The following is a 15,435-nucleotide window of genomic DNA, read 5'->3' on the forward strand; positions in this document are numbered from 1 at the left end:
TTGTAAATGGAGTCATCAAAAGTCTCAAGGGAAGAATCAGTTTTAGAAATATATTTTTGAGAATTATAAATAATGTAAAATTTATTTTCACAACTTATTCATCCTCTATTAGTTTATGCCATGTTCTGTGGTACGTATTTAAGGTAAAAGCCACAGCATGGTTGTTGCATATCTTAAAGAGAGTTAATGACTTCGTTCTGGCTATAATTTGCATTTAACTGTATATATTCATGATACCAATAAACAACAGGTGTATAATTCAATAAATGTAGAAATAACCTCTTTTCACCCAAGAATAAACTCTTTATGTTTTAGTCAATTTTAGGAATTCTGAGCTAAGAAGTCCAGAATATAAAATAATTTCAAAACATTTGCCTTTCATATTTTCTTTTACCAAGAACAGATTTCCTAGATAAAGAAATGCTATTTGGAAAAAGATTGTTCAGAGAGAGTCTAATAAAGTGTTGCCAACTGCTTTAATTCTGCACACAAAAATGCATTAAGTTGATTGAAATTGGATTCTAGTGACAAATATTTAAATGAATATATTCCCGCTTATTTCACATGGTATCCTTTACACCGCTTATTAAAATGTCAAATTCATAAGTGTGGGAAATCCAGAAATTGCCCAAACTTTCTAGAGAGACTGTTTAAAATTCCAAAAAGCTTTCCTGAATTCCTATAATCCTGAAATCATGGCACATTAAATTAAGAATACAGTGAGGAAGTCATTTTATCTTTTACACTACGTATCGATGACTGCTTGAATTTTCAAAACTGATTTTATACATGAAGGTTTATTCACAATCACTAAGGATAGTAAAATACCAAACTTTTACTTGATCCCCAAAGTCAATATTTGAAATTATTATTAAATTCAAATTGGGAACTGTATTTTAGACCTTAACTTTGTAAACAGGTATATCCTGATGTTTCCTGCTGGGTAAGGACCCCAAGCCCTATGTGATTTACAGCAATGTTGTTTAACTTAGGATTTTGAAAATCTTAAAGTCTAACATCTGCAAAATTGTCAGATTCACTGTGTCACATGTATTCTATTTTTGTTTATTTGTAAAAGAATATTTTTCCATAGTTTTGATGTAATTTCTATATATTAAACTAATTTTTGCACTCAAGAGAAATGGCATTTTTGTTTCAATTATAACATAAATTCAAGTGCTACTTTGATATAAATATGACAGATATCATAATCCAAAAAAGGCCATATAAAATGCTACAGTTGCAAACATTTAAGACTGTGTAACAAAAATGACCGAGAATGGTATCAGTTTACTATCCTTCAACTATTTCCCTGACAGTCCAGTCAAATAATGTTGAATTATAGACCTTCTTAGAGGAAGTCTTAAACTTTGTGTTCATTTTTTGATCCTTTCCCTGCTAGTCCCTATAGGAATCAGGCTGTAAGCCGACTTTCCTTTAAAAATTTCTGTATACATAGTTTGGTTGTGTTTGATGATTAAATGATCATTTATTAAAACTTTAGCATTTAACATTTGTTTGGTATATTTACATTTCATAAGAAAATATTGTTATTACAATAAAAAGCATAACATTACCAATACAGAAATACTTCATTTGAATTCATGTTGATGATATTTGAATTTATGACAAGTGTCTTAATATATAACTTGTTATGCATTCTTTACAGTTTCTTGAACTCTACCTCCGAGGGAAGGTAAGCTAGTTTTACAATAGTCTCCTCATGGTAATACTTCAGCTTATCTGCTTGACCTAATAAGCCTAAGTTTCTACCATGGGACCACAAATAGTCTTTGTTTTTAAAGACTATGGAGTTTTACTGCATAATTTTCCTTCTGTCCCCCAGCAACAGCTGTGTTTTAAATCTTCTGGACTATGACAAACATTTTAATGTTCAAACATACAAGTGTTTGAAAACATAATGATTTAAAATTTGTTTATTTTCAAAGTTTGGCAATTATAGCATGACATTTTTTGAAAGCAGGGCCCATATTTTAATCCTTTTTTTCATCCTTCTCTTTTTCCTCTGCTATTTAAGCTTCTCCATGTTTTCTAATAAAAATCTCTAAGATAGGACTGATAGCAAGAGTATACACAACCACTCTATATGTAATTTCCAAATCATAAGCAATGGAGTCATTCTGGAGGGAGAGGGATTGCTCTTTGAGTGACCTATTGCCACAGAGCTAGTGAAATCACTGAACAATAGTTACTGTTACGGGGCTTTACTTCGTACAAAGTAACATTAGTATCATTGCTTTCCATTAACCATGGAACTTGCACTGGGGACTTTCACTGAGAGAGAGAAAGCTAAGAAAAAGGGGTAACTTCTTAACTTCTATAGTATTAGCATTTAGACTTCGAGATATTCAACGATGTAATTGATCTCAATCTATCTGTATATACCGGGTATTTGTGCTCAAAAATTTTTTTTAAAAGTCCCTTTTAAGAATCAATACATCCCTACTCTGAAATTCACACATAGAGACACACTAAAAGCCCATCAGAAAGTAACAATAAAAACACACCTGGTAAACAACTAACTTCTAATTCAGAGGATACTAAGCAATAAAGGGCCTAGAATGAACATCCCAATTAGCCAGTGTAGTGACAAGCAGTCAACACCTTATTATTTAATCATTACGGAGAATCTTGCCATAATTTCCCTTTGACATATTTCAAAAAAGGAATTAAGAGCACACCACATGACCCACAACAACCACCAAAAGTAAAGTTAGATTATTCTAAGACCCCATCTCTTGCAAGGCCTGTGGACTGCGAGGTTCCAGGGTTAAGGCATTAAGAGGGACCCTATGAAGTGTTTACTATTTAAATAAGATGTGACCATGTGTAAGCATTTAGAAACAAACTACCTGACAAAGGGACCTTTTCCTGTGTCTGGCTGTTGGTGTCCAGTTTTTTTACTGCATGAAAATTAATTTGCCTGCATTTCTACTATTAGTAAATATCCAAAGACCTCATCTTTTTTCCCCTGAAGCAGCAGATCCCATTTATCAAGGACGTTAGGCTGTTCCTCATTCTCCCCTCACCATCCCTTACCCTAACACCTCCCCCAAAGAGAAAGCTTAAGTCTCCCCAGGGTGCATCTCCACCCTACTTTGCAGGGGTAGCATGTTTTCAGTCAAGTCCAAGTTCAGTTTTAAGAATTTTAACTTAAACTATGCTTTAGAAACAACATTCTGGACTTTTAAAACAAAACCATCTCCACCAGGATTCCCTGGCCCACTTGGGAACCAAAGATCAGGGCTGCCCCGGATCCCCGAGGCTCGGAGGCCTCGAAGTCTCCATGCAGCATGGGCCCCCAACAGCCCCAGCAGCCAACCCCCTCCCCCGGGAGTTCACCAGCACTTGGCATTTAACCTGCCTAGTATGCACAGCTTTCTGGTTCCATCTCTGCGAGACACATTACTTCTCCCCAGACGGTAGAGACAAATCTGTATTAGCATGCAACAGGGCGCCCCGTGCAGCCTGCTAGCCTTGCCCAGGAGCCGTTAAATGCAGATTCTGAGGAAGACCCCCCGGAGAGCTGCTGCTGAATAAAAATTGTAATCCAAAGGGACCATTTCTTTACCTCCCGCTGCTTGTGGGAGAACGGGGGCTGGCGCCTGAGCACAGGCTCAGCTAGTCCCCGCTAGCTACGAGCAGGGGAGGCCACCTCCGGAGGCGGCCTTAGTGGCCCAGAGACTCTTCGCTCCTCTGTTCATTCTCTCTCTGCTCCCGTTCTTGGACTGGAAAATGCTTAGGTTCAAGGAGTGGCGAGCAACAGGACAGCCCTGGGAAGGAAGGCTTCCTTCGACGGCTCCTGTCTGAGCACTGCCTGAAGTCTAGCGTATGGGAGGCCGGGATCTTCCCCGTCTAACCCCTCTGGGCTTCCCCAGTTCCACGCTGGCCCCCTAAATACGGGCGCCCCGCCTCTCTTCGGACCCACGTCCTTCTCCACTGACAGCCAAACTCAACTCTCACCTCAACTCCTCTAGCCGTGCTCCCCCTCGGCGCCCTCTCCCGGGTCGCAGCAGGGCCCTCGCCCCAAGACGAGGCCCGAAACCCCAGGTGCACCTCGCTGACCCCAGTGCCCGGGCTTGGGAAGCGTTCTTGCCGAGCCCGGAGCGTCGCGGTCGGGAGAGGGCGCCCGGGAGGCCTGCGCCAGCTGGAGGTGACTCTGAGACCTGGGACCTCGGGGTCTAGGAGTGGGAGTCGTGGGGGGGGGCACTACGGGTGGAAGGAGAGCAAAAGGGGTTACGGTTTCTACTGGCTTCTTAATCTGATTTTTAAATATACAAAAAATTAAAAAACCAAGCCAACAAAACTACAAGGCCAAGTGAATTTCCGCCTACTTAGCCCTCCGGGAAACGGCTGATAATCAAAGTCGTCGATCCCCGATCCCTGCGCGAGTAGCAGCCTTTGCGCCCTCAGAGGAAAAAAGTAAAATAAAGGAAACCGTGCCGCCAGCGGCCCTAGGGACAGAGGGGTTAATGAGCTAACGAGGCCCAGCGCTCGCACCACACCTGAAGCATCCAGTCCCAGAGCGCACGGTCGGCCTGCGCTCAAACTGGCTGGGCCGCATTCGCAGACAGGTGGCGAGGCTGTCCTTGCTGGGCCGGGCCCCCAAGGCGCCGCACTAGGGGTCCAGCGCCCCCGGGGATTGGCGAGCGGGCTCCAGTCGGGGAGGACTGGCGCCCACGGGGCGGCCCTGTGACTCGTCCCATGCCCCCCACCTCCCAGTACAGGGACTGCACTCTGCGACCGTGGCACGCTCCCGGGTGAGCCCCGCGCTCTGCGCTTCCCGCTCCAAAGGGAGCCCAGGCACACTTTCTCCTGCCTCCCGGGAAGCGGACAATAGGAACAAACTTGGGTTTCCTGCCCTCGGACCAACTGAGACCCAGGTGAACCCGAGGGGTCACGCGAGCTCTCCCACGCGCCTGAGCCAAGAGCACCACGAGCTCAGTCAAAGCTTCGAAGTCCACTCCTAAGCCGCCGGGACGGGCTGCCCGCTTCCCGTTTTGTAGTGCAGGAGGAGAATAAAAACGCCAATTTTGCCCCATACAATTGCCTACCAATCTGCATACCTCAAACTAAGTTAACTGAGAAACAAAAGTTTACCGAAGGAGTAGAGGGAAAACCCAAGGATGGGTGGAATGTTATATCAATTTTGTTCCCCCCCCCCCAAAAAAAACCCTATAACTTTGGTCCCTTATCTTTGACTTTAATAAAATAATGATTCGTTTAGAAAATGGGGTATAAATCTTCATTTTGGAGGCAATTAAAGTGTTGATTTCATTCATGCCCCTAAGCGATTCTTGTAATTTGCTCAAATAGCTTTATGTACCCAGCACTCCGGAGTTTTCAGAATCCCATTTTCTAGTTAGGCTTGTTGGATTACAGTTTTTATTCAACAGCAGCTACCGGAGGGTTCCTTGGCGGAATCTGCATTTAACAGCTCTGGGCGAGGGCTGGCTGGCTGAATTAGACTGGAGGCCCGGTAGCCCACGGGGCGGGACCGGGGCTGGACCTGAGCCGGGAGCCGCCTGCAGCTTTCCCACCTCGGCAGGGTCGCTCTGGGGATTGCGCAGGCTGCCTGTCCTGTGCACACTGGTCTACACTGCCGAAAGTTTGCAAATAGCCAAATAACAGTAAAGAGCCGGCGCGTTGGCGTTTTTAAAGCCCAGCGCTGCCTGCCCTCCACTCCTCATGGAGAAAGGAGGAATTCAGCCCCTGTCGCGGAGTCATCTAGAGAAATTCAAGCTAGGAATTTATTTTAAGGGGGTGAGAGAAAACTTTAAGATGACACCAAGACTGAGGAGTCGCACACTCCCATCAGGGCTCTGCAAGACAGCCGCTGGCCAATAGTGATCATGGCAGAGCTTGCAAAGGAAAACTGCACGACTGGCTGTCCTTTGGCTTAACAAAGGCAAGCTGATCTCTTCCCCAAGACCGGGCTCACGTGCCAAGTCAGAAAGAGAAACAACTCTGGGCCTTCACTTATGTATGGAAAGGCCAGAGGAGGTCTGCAGCGCAAGTTCTGGATGCGCTGCAACAATTCTCCTCGGAGAGCTGTCCGGAGCCCTGTTTCAGCTCGCCCACTCCTCACGTTTTCACTTTCATTGCATTTTTACAACTTCTTTGGACCAGTCCAGAGACACAGCGACAGGAGAGAGAGAGACAGACACTAGGAGCAAACAGTGGTGCTGGAGTGAGAGAGGGAGAGAAATTCCCCGCACCAGATCCAAATAAAAGTCGTCCCCACTTAGCAACACAGCAGAAGAAGGGTCTGGAGGGAGGACTGCATAGGAGGGGGTGAAGCAAGCAAAGGCCGGCAGCTGATAGCGAAGGCGGCGCGAGGTCCCCCACCCACCACACCGAGGGAGTCGCCGGGTGCCCCTCACGCTGACACTTCCAAAAGCTGCCAACCCAGAGGGCCCAGTATACACACCAGCTGGAGGATGAGTGGAAAGGAGGAGGAGAAACGTCCATATTTATCTGTTTTTATAACCTCGGCCTGGTCTTATTTTTTCTCTTAAGGACAATAAAATGGGCGAGTTTGCAGCCAGCACTGCACAAAGCGATGTTCAGTGAGGTCTAGACGTGCTCGGCCGAGGAAAACTGACAAGACAGGCTAATGAACCGTACAGACAGGGAGAAAATAGCCAGCATTTGCTAGATTTCAAACCCTCACTGTCTCTCTTAGACCACCTATCTTGGATTTATTCCCAATAAAATAAGAAATAAGCAGACCCTACACTTTTCTTTTCTTCGAGGTAGAAGGGGATAAAATGCTCCAGAACAAAGCCCTACAATCAGAGGCGGTCACTGGTAGTTAACACTCCCATTATTACAGAGGGTAAATAAAATAAAGACAAAAATTAAAAGAGACAAGAAACAGGTCAAGTTTGCAGGCAAAGCTTTTACAAGCTCATCTCTCCAGGTCGAATCCCAGAGTCAGCCTTAATGAAGCAATAATAGCCACATTATTCAAAAATTTTCATTTCGATGGAAATGTATCTAAAAGGAACTTAATCATATGCAAATAATAAAAGGAGGTGGTAGTGACCCAGCAAGCAATATGCATACAGATTTTTTTTTTCCTAGGGATGTTGAAATTGAAAAGCGCATACCTGGTCGGTTAGATTTGCTGATCTTGTTATATCCTCACTGTCTGATTTTGATCCTCCTTCTCTATCGTCTATCACCAAATCGATAGGCATTTTCCCTTTCAAACAGCTAATATACCGGTGGCAGAAATTGTCACATAATTCGTGTACCTATATTATGACAGAAATAAAAAATGGAAATATAATCAGGAGTGCATAAATGACATTGACAAGTGCAATCCAGCCCCCTTGTGAGATCCAAACTTCCAAATAGGGAAACACAGGGCAATTGTCCTCCAGAGACCCCCAGACGCATTCAGAATTAGGAATAACTTTCTTTTCTTGCAAAATAGAGATATCCCAGAAAATTGACAGTGACAAGATGATTCACAGACTACAACATATTCAACACCCGTGTTAAATTCATCTGCTCCTGGGGTTGTGGCCATTAGAGAGGTGACCTGCGTGGGTGACATTTAAGGTAAACTATTTAATTTCATCCAGTTACTTTATCGTAAGTCCTTTTCCACCATGTCTAAGGAAAAAATGTGAATATATAGATTCCGAAAGACCAGTACTGTGGTGGCAGAGGATATATACCTGACAACACAAGTTCTTGTAATACTTGTAATTAGGGTTTCTATCCATTAAAATCATATTTAGGATACTTCCTTTAAAAAAAAAAGTAGAAGGAAATCAAATCGCCAGTACTCATGATATGGCAAAAAAGAACCTATAGCCACAAAAATGTATCATGTTGATTGTTTTTAATGGGAAAAAGAATGCCTCAAAATATGTAAGTGTAAGTGGAGAGGTCTCTTATAGGTCCCAGGCATCACTGACATGCAAAAATTCACAAGAAACAACAGTGTGCTTGCAATTTAATGTTAGTTTGAATTACAATGCATTAAGTTCTTATCGCTGAGATCTATAGAAGGACTAGCAAAATCATGTTATCCACACCCTTTCTTGAGTGTGAAGGTGAGGTGTGTGCAAGATTCACAGATTCAAGAAATTGACACAACTCTCAACTCTGCTTTGTCTCTGCAAAAGGTTTCATTTGCCTCCCCCACCACCTCCTCCAGATTCCCTGCCCACTCCTCCTCCTCCCCCTCTGCCTTTCCTCTGTGTCTGACCTGCCGCTGTACTCAGACTGTCTTCCAGAAACTCACTAAAACTAAACAAACCTCTCTCCCACCCAACACAGAGGTAGCAAAGTGGAGAGGGAGGAAGAGACCAAAAAGGTATATATAACCTGTGAAGCAAACTCCAACAGCATTCCAAATATCCAGGGGGATGCATACAATTGCAACTATTTATACAAAGCCAGCAAGGTATTAAGAATGAATACAAGGCTAGGGCGTTCATGATCCTGGTTTTAGTGGCTGAAATTGTAATTAAACTGCAAAGAGAAATGGACTTTAAGATTGGCCTTGACACTAATTACCAGAAAGAAAGACATTTATGCAAATGTCTCAGAAGCCTGAACTTCAGCCATTCGGAACCCTCCCTCCATGAGTGTTTGGGGGTGAGGGGGAAGCAAAAGGAAAAAGAGGCTAGGGAAATTACCTTCTCTAATTCCAACAGATGAAACCTTAATACTTGTATGGCTTGAATCATCTGCAAAGATACAAAAAGAATGAGCGCCCCATTCCTAGTTTCCAGAAAATTGGCTGTCACAGCTGTAGCATCTCCAGCCCACCTCCCTCTCCCCCAGTAAATAGAGTTATTCTGATTTATGGCAATAACACTAAAACTTAATAGCAGCGACTGGGTACCATCTAGAGGTTTATATTTCTTAAGGAGAGAAAAAAAAGCTAAACAACAACAAAGCATCTAAGTGGGGAACATAAACGCTCTCCTCCCCCATGGCTCTCCCTATTTTCAGCCCCACTGCCTCCACCCCACCCCGAAAGAGCCACATCCCTGGACTCGATGTTTCCTGGGAAGGAGTGTACGGAAAATATCCCCAATAGTCCCCAAAGTGTGGCTTTTCACACTGCAAACTTTCTAATTTCCGTACACCTTTCAGGCAAAGTGGTGGTTTGGGGGGCTCTGGCCCGGTCGCTGCTCTCGTGACGCCACTCTGAGGGCTGGGAAGTCCACAAAGTTTAAGCACACACGCCGACAGGCCCAGAGATAAATCCCCGTGCTTATTAGAGCTGCGCTGCCCGGCTGTCATAAAAAACAAAAGCTCGCGTTTCCCCACGCCGGCTCGCCCGGCCCCTCTCGAGATGAATTTTTTTGCCCGAGATCTTGTCCCATACCACTTGTCCGTGGACAGAAACCTGTGCAGCTGATGTGCAGCTACGGGAAGACCAGTCTAGAAATCTCTGGGCTCTCAAAGCAAAGCTGTGGGGCTTGGGGGGGAGGGGAAATGGGGGAGGAGAGTAAACGGTCCGCTCTTACCAAGTTATCCAGTTCTGGATTAGAAGAAAATAGAGGTTTTTCTGCGCGAATCTAAATACAAGTGAGAAGGAAAGGGGAGGGAGGGAAAGAAAGAAAAATTTGAAATCTGGTCGCCTTCCTAGTTTCTTGCCTCATTACACTGTCAGGGACAGAATGTAAATTCTGGGAGGGACTCGGTGACACCGAGTTCGTCCCGCGCAGAAGCACTCCAATATGAATCAAATAAGCTCAAGACAAGCCCAGAGCTCAGGGTTACTTCTAGCAGCAACTTCGCTTCTAGAGGACGCTGCCCAGCTCGCCAAGTCCAAGGGAGCTAGCTACAGCGCGTGGTGTTTGTGATTTTATTTTACAGAGTGAGCTTTCTGGAGCGGGAGTTGGGAAGAATAGGGGCGATTTTTAAGTCGTCTGCATACAGACACATAGGAGGAAAATCTCAGGGTAAATGTAACAGGCATGACTTAGGGTTGGCCTATTTGCTGGTTACTTTTGAAAATGGGTCGGGTGGGGGAAGGGAGGTCCTTTTTTTTTCTTAACTTAATAAACATTTATTTTGCTGACCTGTTTGGCGAACACGGCTATATCTTCATTGAATGACTCTGACGAGCAGACGTCCCCGCCCGCCACCCCTGGCTCACGGGGGGTACAAGTAGCTAATTCACATTTCTCAAAAATCAGTGCTAAGAGAGGGAAGAGGGGGTGTCTGCAAGAAAATACAACAATCACAAACAATACAATGGTTAGTCCCGAGTCGGTGAAAAAAGGCGTCCCAGAAAAACAGCCGGAGGAGCACGAGGCAGGGACCCCCTCCCTGATTTTGTCATTTACTAACCGCCCCCCAACCCCAGGTGACTGTTCACCTCCCCTTTCTCCAATGGCCCCAGAGTCGGAGGCCCTAAGCCATGGACAATATCTGAGGGGCAGTTCAGCATATCTGGCCAGAGAAATTGGTAACATTTGCTAAGAATAAAACCCAAGCGGTTCCAGCAGCCATTTTGAATTAAGTTTCCCACCCCGACTAGCCCTCGTTCCTCCGCTGCGCATCCAGGACCTGATGAACGAGAAAGGCGCTGAGCACAGGGGCTGCGAAAGAGCGTTCAAGTGGGTTCCTCCCAGGCAGCCTCGGGAAGCCCAGGGCTCGGGGAGCTCGGTGGCAGGCGCTCAGCTAACTTGGGGAAAGGACCTTATGGCTGCAGACCGACTGTCAGGGGGCCTCACCTACGGATCCCGACGCCACGGCCCTCAGAAAGCAGAGAGGCTCCTCCTCGGCTCCCTGCACACTTCCCTCCCTTCGCCAATGGCCCCCACAACCCACCAAAGAAAGTTCCTTCAAATATTCCTGCGGTAAAGCCTTTCCTTTTGCCTCTGCCGCATGGCAAGGCAGCTAGTATTGCAAGGGGCCTAGATGTCGCTTATCTCAGCCCATAAAAAAAAAAAAGAGCTTCTTCTAATGTCCAAGGAGGTGTCTCAAGTCTTTTATTAGTTCTCACAGGCCAGTTGGGAATTTAACAGTTTGGGAGCTTTTTCAAAGCTTCCCCAAATGTTCTGTCCCGGAGCCTAAACCATTTGCAGTTAACGCTGCGGAGAGAACAGTGGGATTTAAACAAGCCCATTGCACAAGGAACCAGTAGATAAAGCAAAAGGGTTTTCAGCTGGGAAGGGTCAGTGTTGCGTGAATTTTATTCAAAAGAAGAAATAAATAGAAATAAAGTTGCTGCAAAGTAATAAGATGTCCCCAAATTCATCAGCACACAGTAGGCACAAGTGACTTGGATAGGATTTTACTAGTCCAGGGTCTGAGAGAAAGGCCAGGGCGAACGCAGTGTAAACCGCAGCCTGAAAACAACACCGGCCCGAGGGCACCCGGAATCTACTTTTAAACCCTGCAGCTTTCGCCTTTAAACACAAAGTATTAAAATGGCTAAAAGTTTTTTAAATGTTTGTTAACAATAAAGAGCGAGCTCCTCTCCTTGACTACAGTGGTCAAACTCCCTAAATGCAAAAGCATGTTCCCCCTTGCCTGACCTGCAACTGTCCTCCATTGATTTTATTGTGCCGTGGCAGAGCCAGCATACGGTTGCTGAGTAAACTTAGCAAGTCAGAACAATCAGTGGCTTAAAAGATTTTCCCTTAACCTAAAAGTTTCGTTCCAACACAAAGGCGTTTACATTTAGAAACCCCCAACGCTCTCCCAGCGAAGTCGAGCCAGCGAGGACTCCAACACGCTGAGCTACCACGTCAAGGGCTGAGAGAGGACGGGGGACCTTTGGCAACTTCTCTTGCACGGCGACCCCTTCGCGGGCAGGGACTCCACGGAGCGGGATGCTGGGCGAGCTCAGAGCGTTTGTGGAAATGGGGGGCGTCCGGGATGGCAGGCCGCCTCCCCAAGTTCTCCGTGCAATGTGAATGGAAAGCCACCAAATAATGTTCCTCCAATCCATAGGGCTCCAGCTTTCCTCTTACCCAAGGCAAAGGGAAATAAGGGAAGCATCGCGTCTTAACTACTTAGCCTGCTGCCCGATGTACCTACCCATAAATGGCATCTTTATCTCTCTTTAACGCGTCATTGACGGAGGAACCCATGCTGGGGGCCATGGCGTTGGTGTGAGCTGTGTGCGGATACTGATGCGAGTGCAGAGGAGGCCCGTGGTTCAGGTGGTGGACCGGCTGCATGGACCTGGCCGCATGCGGGTCCCCATACATCGTGGAGGGGATGCCTACTCCATCCATGCCCCCGTAATGGGGTAGATCGTCGTACTGCATGACAAATAGGAGAGAAACAAGGTTCAGAAAGTCAGGCGGGCAAATAGGGGAACGGCAGGGCATGGAGCTTATATAATGTCTGTCCCGCTGGATCCTTCTACCCGGAATTCAGTGGCCTTGCATCTCTAAAGTTGAGATTTCTCATTAAAAAAAAATAATTTTTAATGTACAAATTCTAGGATTCTCGGTGAGATTCGGCAAGGATGAATGCTCTTGCCCTAACTTGTATCCCTATCAACTAGTTCAAAAATTCAGGATCCTTTGGCAAGGAAGGAAGGAAGAAGAGAAGAAAGGGAGGCATTCTCCGGGAGGGTGGAAGGTAAAACGTGCATGTCTCTAGAGAAGGACATTCAAAATCACAATAATAAAAAAGTGCCAGGACAGGGCAGCAGACCCGTCTAGGTTCACAGCCCCTTCCCATCAGGGGGAATTAAAAAAAAAAAGTTACGATGGGAACAGCTAAGCCAGGCACATGAATTCAGACAGGCTTCTCATTTTCTTTCCCTGCCAGCGTGGGCTTAGGCAGTCCTGCAAGACACTGCATTTCCTCTGCTTTCCAAGACAAACTGTGAAATTACAGAAAACTAACTGGCCCCCTTATGAGTGAAACTCAGAGGAGGGTAGCTTCCCTTGTACATTAGAACTAAATCTAAAATTGGGCAATATCCCTTCCCCCCATACAAAGTACAGAAAATCTATAGTTGGAGCATTTGGTTATTCTGGTTTTTCCTACTCTTAGGAACTTTCTCCCCAGTCTAGAAGTCAACGAGGCAAATGTTACTCATCAGATTGAAAGCAAATTCAACAGCAAAAGCACCCCAGAAAGACTACTTTCATATTGTCATTATTCTCGTGTGCAAAATTTAGCTATCTAAAAATCTAGATTTTTCTCATTGCTTCATTCCAGTCAAGTTCCTTTCCCAAGATTTCGAGGCGCCCAGAGTGAAATGATTTTCAAAGAAAAGAGGAATTGTCACTTTCATCTCCTTAAAGCCAGAGGTGTGAAAAGAGTTTGGAAGAACGCTGACATTTGCCTGAACCAAAGGAGTAAAGAAAAATGTGTCAGCCTAGTAACTTTCTTTTGCAAACAGGGCTTTGAGGGCCAGGACACAAATTATGCAAGGAAGGCTTTTTGTAGACCCCCTTTCTTTTAAGAGACTACCTCAGCTGGGTTGTCATTGTCTCACTTTACTCTCACTACATTTCCATTCAAATAGGAATATTGGGGAAATTGTTATTGCATTTTTAAAGAGAGTAGCTGTGTGCTTAGTATCCAATTAGTGCAGGGTTTTTCTAAGAAAAACTTTCCAAGTATTACCTTGCATAAAAATCCATGCACATTAAAATTCCTTTTAAAAGATTATTGTTTTCCGCCCCCCAAAAGCCATTGTACCATGACAAAGTAATTTGCTTTAAAAAGCTAAATACTTCTAATGATATTAAAGATAAGCATAATCAATAACATATCAGAAGTTTCTAGCTGCTTATATTAGTTTAAAAATAGCTTTAAACTTCTGATCCCTGAACGCTCAGATTATAGCATTAGGTATCTAGCGTTTTTTGTTTTTGTTTTTGTTTTTTAAACAGATAATCACCCGAGCTTATATTTTTATTTATATAGCTGCTGGTTAGGAATCTCTAGAAAACTTGGTTAGTTGAATTAAAATTACATGTAACATATGTAAGTATACAAATGCACTGAATAAACCCTCTTGCTTTAGGCCACGGCTTCAGAAGCCTCATTCAGAAAGAGAGAAAAGAGGAAACTTTTTAGCAGTGTCTTTAAGCCACGTTTCAATTTAATCTCACATTTGAGTCCCACAATTGTTTTTTAATACGTACCCTTTGCGCCATCGGCCTCCCTGGCTCCCTTCCTACTTCAACTTCTAATATATCCTCTTTAAGGCCAGTGTGAAAAGAAACAAATACGCAAACTCCCCCGGAAAAAAAAAATGTTTTTAAAGCACGATGAAAAATCCCTTAACGTCTCCAGCAACGTGAGCTGCTGGTCCCAGATCTTCGGTCTACGGGACCTGAAGCAAAGCGCCCGAGTCACTGAGCATAAAAGCGCTCCGTTTCCAAGACAGCAGCGGGGGCAAAAAAAAGCAGATCTTCTCTCCCCCAAAAATCAGTTAAAAAAAAAAAAAGCGCCCCTCAGACCCAACTACCAAATCTCATGGCTTTCTGCCACTCCGGCTGTCAATCATAGGCGAGGTTGTCAACGTGGTGAATGAATGATCATCCGCTCTGTCTTCTTCTGGTCAGAACACCTCAAATGTTAATATTCAAATGCACAAAGCCCTAGCGCTTGCTTCCCTCGAATCAGTCCTAATTCCTAATCAGTTTCTCTCTTCTCTCGCTTGCTCTCTCTTTCTCTCTCTCCCTCTTTGCAACTGCTGCACTGGAGGGAGATTAGAGGAGGAGGGTTAAAAAAAAATGTCTGTCTGAGTTTGTCTTAAAGGAGCCACGATCGATGCTGCCCGCTTGCAGTCCCCGTGCGTGTGTAAAGTGTGTGTTGCACAGGCGGAGAGGTGGATTCCGACCAGAATGCTAGAACCCGGAAGTAGTGGTGGCCATAACAGGTCGCGTCTTACACAATGCATTGGGCTGCAGCAAGTAGGCTCCTCGGCAGGGGTGGGTGCGCGAAGCGAGCTCTGGCCGCACAGAAGAGGCAGAGGCGCTCCATTAAATCGCACGGCCAGGCACAAACACCCACGAACCCAGGGCACACGCGCACAAACGCGGGAGGCAGCCCCTGGCCGCCCGCTTTATTTTCTGTATTCTTTTTTCTCCCTCCCCCTCCAGATTCTCTCCCCAAAACCGACTCTTGAAATGAACTGGGAATAAACGCGGGGCAGACAGCAGCGGGAGTTATTTTGCACAGGATTTCGGGCATAGACTTCATGACTTTCCTCGAAATTGTTGGGGTCAGCCAGTATATTTCAGGGCGGACGGGGTGATGTTGAAAGTACTGGATTCTCAGAACTGAATACCCCAAGTAGCAAAAGCCGGGAGCGAGGAGGAGGGGCAGAAACAACGCTGGAAGAGGCTCTGCTAAGGAGTCCCGAGAACGTGGGGTGGAGATGGCTGGGGCTTTCTGCAGATCCAGCTTAGAGTTTTTTGCTGTCCGAGGTGGACACCCCAGCTCAAGGAAAGG

The 15,435-nt window shown here is 45.3% G+C and overlaps 1 protein-coding gene across 3 annotated transcripts in view; it reads right to left on the bottom strand.

Annotated features, from left to right (window-relative positions):
* MEIS1 (Meis homeobox 1) overlaps positions 1-15,013 on the bottom strand; it is a 127,622-nt gene extending 112,609 nt beyond the window's left edge. Inside the window, exons 1-6 of one of the 3 annotated variants that reach the window (XM_036920731.2) lie at positions 14,121-14,851; positions 12,046-12,272; positions 10,077-10,218; positions 9,519-9,569; positions 8,679-8,729; positions 7,134-7,280 (exon numbers count right to left, since the gene is read on the bottom strand). In XM_036920731.2, the coding sequence (XP_036776626.1) occupies positions 7,134-7,280; positions 8,679-8,729; positions 9,519-9,569; positions 10,077-10,218; positions 12,046-12,272; positions 14,121-14,132 (630 nt within the window). In that variant the 5' untranslated portion in view covers positions 14,133-14,851. Of the gene's footprint in view, positions 1-7,133; positions 7,281-8,678; positions 8,730-9,518; positions 9,570-10,076; positions 10,219-12,045; positions 12,273-14,120 lie in introns of all 3 variants that reach the window. The other 2 variants (XM_036920732.2, XM_057497135.1) reach the window with 2 other exon arrangements.
* Between the last annotated feature and the right edge of the window lie 422 nt (positions 15,014-15,435).

This window comes from Manis pentadactyla, chromosome 2, assembly GCF_030020395.1.
Source record: "Manis pentadactyla isolate mManPen7 chromosome 2, mManPen7.hap1, whole genome shotgun sequence".
NCBI lineage: Eukaryota > Metazoa > Chordata > Mammalia > Pholidota > Manidae > Manis > Manis pentadactyla.